We start from the raw sequence: 13,913 nt of genomic DNA, 5'->3' as shown, positions 1-13,913 counted from the left end.
CCATCAATGAAAAATAAAAGTGTTATTAGTGTTTTAAAAATGTTGAGAATCTCTCTCCTGTCAATCACGCCCCTTCCGGTGGGAGTGGGGATGGGATTATAAAACCCGGAAGTGTGGGTGTGGCTCAGTCTCTGCAAGATAGGGGAGGGAGAGGTCACGACTCTGACTGAACACACTGAATGTCTACTGAACTGTGTGTGGTGTTTTGTGTGTTTTTGTGTTTTGTGTGGCTTTATGGTGGTTTCACCCTGCTTGAATTGGTATGAAACTGCATTTGAATGGTGGCCTTGCACCCTGCATGAAATGGTATGAAACTGTACTTGAATTTAGTGGCCTTGCACCCTGCTTGAAGTGGCATGAAACTGCACTTAAATTTGGTGGCCTTGCACCCTGCTTGAAATGGTAAGAAATTGCACTTGAATTTGGTGACCTTGCACCTTGCTTGAAATGGAATGAAACTGCATTTGAATTTGGTGGCCTTGCACCCTGCTTGAAGTGGTCGAAAACGGCACTTGAATTCGGTGGCCTTGCACCCTGCTTCAAGTGGTTGGAAACTGCACTTGAATTCTGTGGCCTTGCACCCTGCTTGAAATGGTAGGAAACTGCATTTGAATTTGGTGGCCTTGCACCCTGCTTGAAATGGAATTTCAAGGAATAGCCGTGAATCAACTGCCAGCCCACCAGCCGAGAGTGAGCTGCCAGCACATCAGGCTTGAGTGACTGAGCTGCCACCCCAAGAATCCATTTGGCCCACAATGTCCATACTAGCACTCTGGAAACCAGTCCATTCAGCCCATAACACCCATACTAGCGCTCCAGGAAGCCCCCCCGCCACTGGCCACCAATATTGGAATTGGTGGAGAGGTGGAATATTGCGTTGGGGGACCAGCCCTCCCGTGTGAACATGGGACCCAACTAATCCCACTTAGTCTAGTTTTATATAAAAACTGAGACCAAAACTTTCAATCTTTTAAGTTTGAAATCTGAATTAAGCAAAATACAAAGGCTGCAGGCAAGAGCTGGTTATGGTGGATTAAAAAAATACATTATAGGTAAACTAGCAAGGCTAACATTGAAAACATTAATATATTGATTGCAATTTTAAGGGAAAAAAAGGAACAAGACAAATGCTGCAGACATTATTATCAAGAAAAATAGTATTTGATCAAACGAAAAGGCATAATGTTGCCAAGAAAAGCAACGAGCCTGAGAATTGGGACCATTTCATAATTCAGCAAATGAGAAGCAAAGCATTGATAAGGAAAGGGAAAATATAATACGAGTGTAGTCAAGTGGGAAACAAAACCGACAGTGAAAAGCTTCTGTAGATATATCAGTAAAGATTGGCTGAGGTTAATAAACCTACGAACCTACTTTACATCCAATTAATTTATGTATGTCACAAACAACAGGGGTCCCTGCACAGATCCCAGCGGAACTCCATTAGCCACAGACCTCCAGCCTGAATATTGTCCTTCCACTACAATCCTCTGTGATCTCTCACCAAGAAAGTTCTAAATCCATAAGAGCCATGTGCTATTAATCCCCTACATCTTCATCTTCTGGATCAGCCTACCATAGGATACTTTATCAAATGCCTTACTAAAATCCATGTAGACAACATCCAGTGCCGTATCTTCATCGATTACCTTCCTTCAAGTTAGTAAGACGCGATTTGCCGTGTACAAAGCCACGCTGACTGTCCCTAATTAACCCATTCTCTTCCAAATGGAAGCAAATCCTATTCCGAAGAATCCTCTCCAACAGCTTTCCTTCTACTGACGTGAGACTCTACGACCTGTAATTCCCTGGATTTATTGTAGTGATAATAATGACAATAGAATTCACTGGAGAACTTAGCTATTTCTTCTGTTGGTGAACCCCGGAACAAATAGGCACAACTTCAAAAATTAAAGCTCATCTATCAAGACAGATTTTCCAAATAAATGGCAATGAGAATCTGAAATGTCCTCCCCAGAAGGCTGTAAATGCTGTCTGGAGAGTGGGTAACGTGTACGTTTCAGATCACGTGAGCTAACTGAAATGGATCAGGATTCAAAGGGCCGGATGGCTTCCACCTGCTCTGGTGTAATCACTGGAACAGAACATTCAGTATCCGTGATGTACAGAATTACTGCCACAGAATGTCAGTGACAATGAGCACAGAAGGTCAATGCAACGGGGAAACAGAGTTGACCGTGCGATGTGTTAGCAATAGCAAATTGGAATCACTGATACAAAACATTTGTACTGTGGAAAGTGAAACATTGGAATTAGGATTTGATATCACAACAGAGATGTTACTGCACAGGTGGAATCATTTATTTTCCTATTCATATTTGCCTGAGCCAGTCATATTTCTTCACTGCGGAGAAGGAACATGACAGGCTTTTTGCATCAGTTGTAGACTCCATCACCGGTAGATCAGTAGATCAGGGAGAGCAGACTAGAGTGAGCCAGTAAACCTCTGTGAGCTGTTAATATTTCAGTCCACTTTCAATTGATAGCAGGATCCAAAACCCTGTGGGGAATGGCAAGCAGAAATCCATATCCTGCCTTTGAGTATGGTGGACCTTGTGTTTTCTCATTGTACTTTAAAGTTTTTTCATAGCACTCGCATTATTTTAATGCATTTTTGATAAATTACCTTAGCATGTCAACATCATTCTCTGTAGAATTTGCTTGTTGAGCAGAATTTCAGATGATTACTTTAAATAAGTGAGCTGATGTTTCTCCATTGTTTTATGCCACTGAGCTGCTAGCTTCCAGGTTCAAAATAAACTTACTATTCACTACACTATTCACTATACCTGATAGGTATTCCACTTTTCCCTTGCGGAGGATGATGTTGCAGGTTTAAATGGAATGCATGATGGTCGGCATGTGGCCTGGGATCCTTCAAATATTGAATAATGTATGGCAACATTTTATTTATACTTAATAGACAGTTTCTTAATAGATATCAGATGTTCTTTCTGGAAATGTGAACTTTTGTTTTATGTTGGAATATATTATGAAAATACTTTAGGGAATATATCAAGCCGGAAAAGGTACCGAGAAGATTGACAAGGATGTTGCCAAGCCTAGAGGGTGTGAGCAACAGCGAGAGGTTGAATAGGCTGGGACTCTATTCCTTGGAGCGCAGGAGGATGAGGGGTGATCTTGTAGAGGTGTATAAAATCATGAGAGGAATAGATCAGGTCCTCTAGCCCAGAATAGGTGAATCGGCAGCCATAGGTTTAAGGTGAAGGGGAAGAAATTGAATCTGAATCTGAGGGGTAACCGTTTCACACAAAGGCGGGTGGGCGTATGGAACAAGCTGCCAGAGGAGGTAGTTGAGGCAGGGACTATCCCAACATTTAAGAAACAGTTAGACAGGCACATGGATAGGGCAGGTTTGGAGGTATATGGACGAAACGCAGGCAGGTGGGATTAGTGTAGCTGGGACATGTTGGCCGGTGTGGGCGAGTTGGGCCAATGGGCCTGTTTTCACACTGTACAGGGAATTTTCATGAAATTAGGATGTGATGACTCTATCAGGAAGTAATGCGACAAATTCATCACATCCCAATTGCATGAAAATTCCCTGTACACAATGTACACAAGGAATTTATCATTTCACATTTCTGTTTTAGATTTAAATAGATATAGGCTAATATTTTATTAACTCTGCATGTCCTGTATACTGTAGATTATAAGTTATTTCCATTTACATGGGCTTACCATTTCATTGAACCAATTTTTTAACGTTAAAATACCTTACAAAGAATTGGATTGGCTAAATGAAGCACTGATTATCTAAACATATAGAGAAGATAAATTAAAACAGAAGACAATTTCAAAATGTAAAATAAGTAAATGAAAGTCACCTAAATAATGGAAAGCATGATATAAAGCCAAAATGTGCACATTTGGTAAAAGTAAAAAGAAAAACATTCAGGATGATCACCCTAAGAAACATACAAGATCTTATCAATACAGGTGAGTCAGTACCTGTCACTGTGTATTTCTGTGTAGGAAGGAACTGCAGATGCTGGTTTATACCAAAAATAGACACAAGAAGCTGGAGTAACTCAGCGGGTCTGACAGCATTCCTGGAGAAAAGGAATAGGTAACGTTTCGGGTCGAGACCCTTATTGCTGAAGAAGAGACTCGACCCGAAACATCGCCTATTCCTTTTCCACAGAAATGCTGTCTAATCTGCTGAGTTACTCAAGCGTTTTGTGCCTAATCAGCTTGATTTGCTTATTGACAGATTTTAGAGGCCACTTATGATATGCTGCTGATTGAAGCTTTGGACACCACCATTTATGTGGGATATTTGAAAGATAGTTTAAAATGAGAACGGTCGAAATTCATATTCAGAGATGTTGCCAGATCCACTGAGTTATTTCAGTGTGGTGTATTTTTTTAGATAAAAACAATGCTGGGCTTAACCATGTAGATTGTAAGGTGGCATTCTCCTGTACAGCTTGTCTTCATTAGACCCAGTAGCAAAGATGCAGCAGATGACTTGTGCAGCGTGGAAACGGGTCCTTCGGCCAAACCTACACCCATCTGCCTGCATGTGGCCCATATCCTTCTAAACCGATACTATCCATGTACGTGTTCAAATATTATTTTTTATGTTGTGATAGTACCTTCCTCAGCTACCTCCTCTGGCAACTCATTCCATATACCTACCGCCCTTTGTGTAAAAATATTGCCCCTCAGTTTCCTATTAAATGTTTCCCCCTCACCTTAAACCTATGTCCTCTGGTTCTTGATTCCCCTATATTGGGTAATACCTATTCTTCTCGTGATCTTACACACCTCTGTACGATCACCCCTCATCCTTCACCATCACTCTCTGCTTCCTTCCATGAAGCCGACTTTCGATCCAGTCGGCTAGCTCTCATTGGATCCCATGTGATCCAGCCTCCCAGAGCAGCCTGCCATGCTGAACCTTGTCACATGGCATTGGGGGTTCAGTATTGATGTGGATAGAGAACTGGCTGGCAAACAGGAAGCAAAGAGTAGGAGTAAACGGGTCCTTTTCACAATGGCAGGCAGTGACTAGTGGGGTACCGCAAGGCTCAGTACTGGGACCCCAGCTATTTACAATATATATTAATGATCTGGATGAGGGAATTGAAGGCAATATCTCCAAGTTTGCGGATGACACTAAGCTGGGGGGCAGTGTTAGGTGTGAGGAGGGTGCTAGGAGACTGCAAGGTGACTTGGATAGGCTGGGTGAGTGGGCAAATGTTTGGCAGATGCAGTTTAATGTGGATAAATGTGAGGTTATCCAAATTCTGTGCATTTGCAAAAACTCGTGATCTTACACGCCTCTGTAATTTTGATCACCCAGATATCTAAACGGTGGCCGATTGGGAAAGGGGGATGCAGTGAGACCTGGTGTCATGGTACACCAGTCATTGAAGGTAGGCATGCAGGTGCAGCAGGCAGTAAAAAAAGCGCATGGTATGTTGGCTTTCATAGCAAGAGGATTTGAGTATAGGAGCAGGGAGGTTCTACTGCAGTTGTACAGGGTCTTGGTGAGACCACACCTGGAGTATTTAGCAGTTTTGGTCTCCAAATCTGAGGAAGGACATTATTGCCATAGAGGGAGTGCAGAGAAGGTTCACCAGACTGATTCCTGGGATGTCAGGACTGTCTTATGAAGAAAGACTGGATAGACTTGGTTTATACTCTCTAGAGTTTAGGAGATTGAGAGGGGATCTTATAGAAACTTACAAAATTCTTAAGGGGTTGGACAGGCTAGATGCAGGAAGATTGTTTCCGATGTTGGGGAAGTCCAGGACAAGGGGTCACAGCTTAAGGATAAGGGGGAAATCCTTTAAAACCGAGATGAGGAGAACTTTTTTCACACAGAGAGTGGTGAATCTCTGGGACTCTCTGCCACAGAGGGTAGTTGAGGCCAGTTGATTGGCTATATTTAAGAGGGAGTTAGATGTGGCCCTTGTGGCCAAGGGGATCAGAGGGTATGGAGAAAAGGCAGGTACGGGATACTGAGTTGGATGATCAGCCATGATCATATTAAATGGCGGTGCAGGCTCGAAGGGCCGAATGGCCTACTCCTGCACCTAATTTCTATGTTTCTATGTTTCTATGTCAATTGCCTTGCTGAAATCCATATACAGGGTATATATAACATCTACAGCTCTGCCCTCATCAACCCTTTTGGTCATAGCCTCAAAAAACAAAATCAAATTCATGTGACACATGATCTCCCACCTAGAAACCGTGCTGACTATTCCTAAGCAGCCTTTGCCTATCTTAAAAAAAAAACACCTCCTTTAAAAAAACTCAACTATCAAATTTATTTGAAAAGGTAATTCTGGCACAGTTTCCCAATTTTACTCTTGGTCCTTAGTTAATGCAGAATGGCCTATAAATAATGCCATGATCTCTATCGTTCTGCATTCATGCCTTATTCAGCATTCACCATTTTGGCTCAGATGAAAGCAGAGAGCAACGGTACAAGTAGCAAGAAACTCCTTCCCTCTCCGATTGCTGATTGATGCTAAAGATAATAAGATGTAGATATGAAGAGAGATTTGTAATATAAAGGCTTTGCTCACCAATGCAGAGAAGACAGAGTAATTTTTTAGTAATGATTTTTAAAACTGCAAATGATTTTAAAAGTGTAGGACTTTTTTTGGTTGGAGACATGGTGACAAGGGAGTTGTAAATTTGAAATGTGCACCAAGGAGGGAGGTTAGGAGTCATTTCTATACATACCATACGATAGAACTTTATTTATCCCAGTAGGAAAATTGATCTGTCTACAGCCATAAAAACACAAAATGCATGAAACATGAAATATAAAATTAAAGTGAGGATATCGGAAGTAGTAGAGGCTTCCAAACTCACTCTTGCTGCAATCCATTTCTAGAAGATTTGGCTTTGGTGGAGTTATACCCATTCTTTCCACAAAGGAAGATAGTTCTTGGAGATCACTCCTCCAAACCCCAGGAGTTCCTCAAGGTAGTCTTCTCAGCCAAACCACCTTTTGTGCTTCATCAATGACATTTCGAACCGGAACTGGGCTAATGTAAGAAGTAACATTCTCATCGTTCAAGTGCCAGGCAATGGCCATCCCTAATAAGAAATTACGTCACCAACGATCCTTGACATTAAGTAGCATAACCATCACTCACTCCCCCACTGTCAACAACTTCAGGCTCACCACTGACCAGAAACTCAACTGGAACAGTCACATAAGTATTATGGCTACAACTGTAGGCCAAATGTTGGATATTTTTCAGCAAGTAACTCATTTTCAGATACTCTAACATCTTTTCACAATGTGTTATCTATGTGTGTGACAAGAGCACTCCACATTCCTGGATGCGTGGAACTCAAACAACTGTGAAGTGTGACACCATCCAGAAGAATGCAGTGCACTTATTTTTCACCTTTCTCCGCCGTGGGCATGCACTGTCTTGACCCTTGGTTCACCCAGTCGCAGAGTGTACCAACTGCAGGCCACACTACTAACCCAGCAGCAAACTGAACTGGCAGTGAGCTATCTTTGCTGGGTTTCAATCCTTGACCTTCTTACCTAAAAGCATTGTTGAATATTTTTCATCACAAGGACTGCAGCAGTTCAGAAAGGTGTCTCACCCCTACTTTTTAATGACAATTAGGGATGGTAAACCTCTGCCACACAACACAAGAGACCTGGGTTCGATCCTGACCTTGGGTTGTGTGAGTGTGGAGTTTGCACGTTTTCTTGACTTGAAACGTCACTCATTCCTTCTCTCCAGAGATGCCTGTCCCGTTGAGTTTACTCCAGCATTTTGTGTCAATCTTCCTGTGACTGCATGGGTTTCCACCAGGTGTGCCGGTTTCCTCCCACACCCGAAAGACGTGAAACTAGTGTGATGTGTCTGCGTGGTCTCGGGCAGAAGGACTTGTACTGATGCTGTATCTTTTAATCAATTAATCAAATTACATCTCATGAAAAACAAAATCTTTTTGTGTCTGATGTTTTAGGAATTCCTATAAGGGATTACAGTATTAAATTTCTTCAGTCAGTTTTCCTTTTTATCTTTAAGACAGTTAATTAGCTTCTGCTAGCTAACCATTTAATCAAATAGTAGGTGGTAGGAGGAGATTGCAGTTGACTGCGACTGAAAGTAAAATAATATATTTCATTTTAACGGTCTGTGCGAGCAACATCCTGGACTCTCTTTGAAGGTATCACACATGCTGATTTTGTTTTCTAATCTTGATTATCGGTTACAAAAATAAAGATGAAAAATGTCTCCAGTCGTTATTTAATGACTTTTTTTTTAAGTATAATGTAAATCTGTCAGATTAGGTTAACATTTATATGACTTTAGGTTCTCAGAAAAAAATGATCCATTATGTGAATAAAACACAATAGCATACCTTTGATGTAATATGTGAACCACACCCAAGAGGACCGTGGGTTTATTTCAGTTATGTCTTGTCTCGATTCATTGCTTCATTAAGAGTAAGCAGTAACTCAGTCTGCTAACATCCTGCCTTTATCATGTCAAGGACAATATGTGAAAGAAGCCACACCTAAACTGTTACAAATGAACCTTAAAGTTCACACGTTTGTAAACTACAGTTGGAAACAATTGGAGCAGCATATGATACCCTCCCAAACAAACAGTAGAATGATTATGTTGAGGAAGGAACTGCAGATGCTGTTTTAAACCGAAGATAGACACAAAAAGCTGGAGTAACTCAGCGGATCAGGCAGCATCTCTGGAGAAAGGGAATAGGTAACGTTTCGGGTTGAGACCCTTCTTCAGACTGGGAGTCAGGGTAAGGGGAAACGAGAGATATAGAGAGATATGGACCAAATGAATTAAAGATATGCAAAAAAGTTAAACAGTGATGACGATCAAGGAAATGTAGAGCCCACAATGGTCCATTGTTGGCTATGGGCTAGGTGATAACAAGTTATATAGGCTGAACCTCAGCAGGACGACAGTGACAATGACTGGGATGAGGGAGAGATAGAGAGGGGATGCAAGGATTACAAAAATTATTCTAACACAGGGAAACCTGGGCAGGACCTTCACAGTGAATGACAGGGCCCTCGGGAGTGTTGTAGAGCAGAGGGATCTAGGAGTGCAGGTACATTGTTCCCTGAGGGCGGCATCACAGGTAGATGGGGTTGTCTAGAAGGCTTGCAGTACATTGGCCTTCAATCAGGATATTGAGTATAGAAGTTGGGTTGTTATGTTACAGTTGTACAAGACATTGGTGAGACCACATTTGGAGTATTATGTTCACTTTTGGTCACCCTGCTAAAGAAAAGATGTAGTTAAGCTGGAAAGAGTGCAGAAATAATTTACGATGATGTTGCCAGAATTTGAGGGCCCGAGGTATAGGGAGAAGTTAGGCGTGTTAGGACTTTATTCATTGAAGTGCAGGAGGATCTTATAGAGATGTATAAAATCATGAGGGGGATAGATAGGGTGAACTCACAGACTTGTTTACCCAGAGTAGGACAATCAAGTACCAGAGGACATAGGTTTAAAGTGAAAGGGGAAAGGTTTAATAGGAACTTGAGGGGTAACATTTTTCACACAGAGTGTGGTGAGTATTGGAATGAGCTACTAGAGCAGTTAGTTGAGGCAAGTAGTATAACAATATTTAAAAGACATTTGTATGGGTACATGGATAGGAACGTTTTGAGGGATATGGATGAAGCTTTTCACTGTACCTCAGTACATGTGACCTCAGGCAGGGTGGTTCCTTGATAGACCAGTTTTTGGCTAGGAACAATGTGATCCCAAGAGATGTATACATTGTTGAGAACTGTGGAACTTTTAGTGGAGGAAGGATGGGGGCAGAGGTTGGAAAGCAAGAGGTGGGTGGAGTATATGTAGAAGTTACCTAAATTAGAGAATTCAACACTCATACTGCTGGGTTGTAAGCTACCCAAGTAAGTTCGGACCCAACCCGGACTATAGATAGCGACTGGCTATCTGCCGCCATACACGGCAGTTCTCCTAAACAATTCCCAGCATTCCCTCAGCCCACTGTCTCCGCCTCTTCTTTTCTTCTTCCCGCCCCCCACCCTCACATCAGTCTGAAGAAGGGTCTCGACCGGAAATGTCGCCTATTTCCTTCGCTCCATAGATGCTGCCTCACCCGCTGAGTTTCTCCAGCATTTTTGTCCACCAAGTAAAATATGAAGTGCTCTTCCTCCAATTTGCCTGTGGACTCACTCTTGCACTGGAGGAGGCTGAGAACAGAAAGGTCAATATGGGGAATGGGAATGGTAGTTAAAGTGATTAGCAACTGAGAGATCCAGTAGGCCTTGGAAGACCAAGCGCAAGTGGTCAGCGAAACTTGGACTCGCCAACGAACAGGAGCCTACATCGGTAACACCGGATGCAGTAGATGAGGTTAGAGGGGGTTTGTGTGAACCTCTACTTCACCTGGAAGGACTGTCAGGAGCCCTAGAGGAAGTCGAGGGAGGAGGTATAAGGACACCTATCTATTTTCTCCAGAGATGCATCCTGATCTGCTGAATTAGTCCAGCATATTGTGACTATCTTTGGTATAAACCAGCATTTGTAGTTCCTTTTCATTACAACTATTTGTAGTATTCAATTATATTTATATATTTATTGTGCAGTCATTGAGCTAGCTTGTAGTTTATCACTTGAGTTATGACAGGAATGACACACTGGATGTATTATATTCAAAGTTATACTCGTACGTATATTTGTTGTCAGGCCATTCATTTTGGGATTAGTAAAGTAGGGAAAGGAAAAAAGTTTATTTTTTAAAAGTGTAATCAATATTGAATTTTGTTTACAGAATTAATCAGTGAGTGGGTAATTTTGGCAAAGTCCCATTTTTGATTTAAATTGCCCTGAAACAATAAAGTGGAGACAAAACTGTGAGAACGCTCAAAATACGGTTGGATGTGAAAATGGAATATGCTTTAATGTGAAAAGCTTCAGAAGAGTAGAAGTGGGATTTTGGTATCTTTGATTATTCTCACCTTTTTTTCCCTTTGGCCTGAAATATTTGAACTTTATTGCTGTTTTCTTTATGTTAAGATCCTTAACAGACTAAACTTGTGAATACGATGGGAAAATTAATTGAATTGACAGATCGCATGTTAAACATATACGTTTCAAAACTACATAATAAATATCTGACAACATTAAAAAGACATAGCAAACCACTGGTAAAGAGGTTATGAAATAAAATGGTCCCAGATAGTCCATTTGCTAATTTTATGATTACCTACAAAAATATATTAACCAGAAGGACAGAAGAGACTAGTTTTTTCTCAAATCTAACATTTGCAAAGTGCTGGAGAAACTGTAGGTCAGGCAGCATCTGTGGACAAATGATGTTTCGGGTCGGGACGTCACCACCCATAAAGCGTGACTCATAAATAGGCTAACATATTTACGTTTACTTGAGTAAAAAATTGAGAGATTGGTAGATGTTCCCATACAAGATAAACACAAAATGTGGAGTAACTCATGCTACTACTCTGTCTAGCAACCTCATGCTACAAGTCTGACTAGTGTCCCTTTTGACAACAATCTGAGGAAGAGTCTCGACCCGAAGGGTCACCTGTTCCTTCTCTCCAGAGATGCTGCCTGTCCCGCTGAGTTACTCCAGCATGTTGTGTCTATCTTCGATTTAAACCAGCATCTGCAGTTGCCCTTCCTACACATTTTGTCCCCATACAACGCTGGTCTTGACATTCCCAAAGTTGCTTGGAAAAGTGATTCTGCCGTTCCACAAAGTGATACATGGTCAAAAAATATGCATCACCATTAACAATTTCTGCTGTTGCCTTCCAAAATTGTACCCAAAAAAGCATTCTTAAAGTATAAATCTAGTCCAAGATCGTTGTCCTGGATACCTCTGGATTGTAATTTGGGTTTGCTGTTGGTACATCCGATTCCAAAAGTCCTCTATTCACTATAGTTTTATTTTGGGCACTATTACAATTCATTATTTTCATATATTTTGTTTGAACTGTGTTAATTGGGATCATTGATAATGCCTTTTAGATTTGGTCTCAATTCGTTCGTCAGCCAATGATTTAATGGATCAGTCCATACCTTGTGCAGATTTAGCTTGCACTAAATTAAGATGGCAAAGTAAGACTGACTGAGGTGCCACATAGAAAGTTATAACCCAACAATATCAGATTAATCACTCTGACCAAACTTCATAAAATAGTATTTACATGCCGACATGAATAGAGAATAATAAATTGAAAATCGAATCCTCAGAGGGTTACTGGCAGCAGTCTTCATTGGATGACAAGAATGCGAGGTGAAATTGTGTTCTTCATCTTTCAAAGTTCCTCAATTCCCTAGGTCCATGAAAATCAAAAGAACCCATGAGTGTTGAGCTATCATTTTTATGAGCATTAGGATTAAACTGGTCATTTGGGATTAGATGATACACACACAGTGATTCAGCTAAATTATAAATAACGACACCAACTGTGCAACATAGATCTTAAACTGTGCAACATGGCATCATATTGTTCTGATACTCTTGGCTGTAATTTGTTTTACAGGTGTTTGATTTTTCACTCAGTGGAGAAGATATGGTATCCCTAAATTCACTTAAGAATAACAGCAAAATTATTACACTGACATTCCCTTTATGGAAGGAGCATTGATCTCAAACTGAACAATCCACTGCCAAGAATGGTCCCTCAGGTGAACATGCTCTATGGATGTTAAGACACTAACGTTGACTATAACCACTATGACCACAATCATCACATGGTTACTGAAGATTTACAGTATACTTGCCACACTTTGTTATGCCACTTAGAGAACCTACTTGGATTGATGCTACTCCAGGAAAATCTCATCAGCTGTTTGTTCCCTGAAATGGAAGGTCATTTCTGTTGTTGAATGTACATGAATTCACATTGATAGCACTGGGTGATTTGCTTTATGTCCTCATTTCATTTCATCTTTCAGTAACTCTCCACAAAATGTGGTCTCATAAACAGATGGAACTAGAAGAGACTTGCTACAATTCTCCCCCGTACATGCGGAGCCTGTGTTACTGGGGGGGGGGGGGGGGACTGAACCACAAAGCTGTCCACGCATCAAGAAATCTGGGTTAAAAAAATGGATTTTATCTTGATATATCTGCTTTTTCCCCCACCCCCCTCCCCCCAGCACATTCCATGAGAGCAAATGTTATTCTGTCTCAAATTTTCAGGCGCTGATTTGTGAAATTTGTGACGGGAAGTTTCCATAACCCTGTAAGGTGGGGTTCGTCTGTACCTGGAAATATGCTATTAAGAAATTGAAAATGAACTAAGAAAAGTAGTTCCTTAACTTCTAACCTGAGTTATTGAAGGTCAGGTTATTCAACATTTAATTTTTAATTTAATTTAACTAATTTATTGCTTTTTTGAATGATTAATATTCCTGAATCTTAACCTTGCATCAGTACAGAATGTTTAAACCTATTTGCTATTTATTTAATTAGGACCTCTGAGATATGGTTCTCAAAAACAAACATAGATAGTACCGGTAATTCCAAATTATTTCATCCAAACAAGCACATCACATCAAAAACCAGCGAGCCAGTAATAAAATATTACAATCCTGGATTAATTACTTGAATTATTAGTGTTTATATGTAATTGTTTACATGAAGTTTATTAAATTCTACGATAGTCGCAATCTATTCTCTGAGGGAATTCTACTGAGAGATTTGAAAACCACCAAACACGATGTCAAATTAACAATGAATAAAACGGTGATGAGTGTTTAGTTTGAATTCTCTTGCTGGAACTGAAAAGTCACTCGCGGCCTTCATTACTACATTTGCAGAAGATGTATAAACAGGAATACAGATTGTTAATTTTAAATATGAATATTTTGTATTGTTTGAAGTTCCAAACTTTT

General features: G+C 40.7%; 1 protein-coding gene across 2 annotated transcripts in view; it reads left to right on the top strand.

The window, feature by feature from the left end:
* The window catches only part of zgc:110366 (uncharacterized protein LOC550476 homolog), a 108,805-nt gene extending 95,734 nt beyond the window's left edge, over positions 1 to 13,071 (top strand). The window contains exon 7 of one of the 2 annotated variants that reach the window (XM_055642355.1): positions 12,557 to 13,071. In XM_055642355.1, the coding sequence (XP_055498330.1) occupies positions 12,557 to 12,661 (105 nt within the window). In that variant the 3' untranslated portion in view covers positions 12,662 to 13,071. Of the gene's footprint in view, positions 1 to 2,817; positions 2,929 to 12,556 lie in introns of those variants that run through there. The other variant, XM_055642356.1, reaches the window with a different exon arrangement.
* Positions 13,072 to 13,913: the final 842 nt, after the last annotated feature.

The sequence above is a fragment of the Leucoraja erinacea genome, chromosome 10, assembly GCF_028641065.1.
Source record: "Leucoraja erinacea ecotype New England chromosome 10, Leri_hhj_1, whole genome shotgun sequence".
In the NCBI taxonomy this organism is placed as follows: domain Eukaryota; kingdom Metazoa; phylum Chordata; class Chondrichthyes; order Rajiformes; family Rajidae; genus Leucoraja; species Leucoraja erinaceus.
Note: the sequence above shows the minus strand (reverse complement) of the source record. Positions and strands in the feature narration are given on the sequence as shown.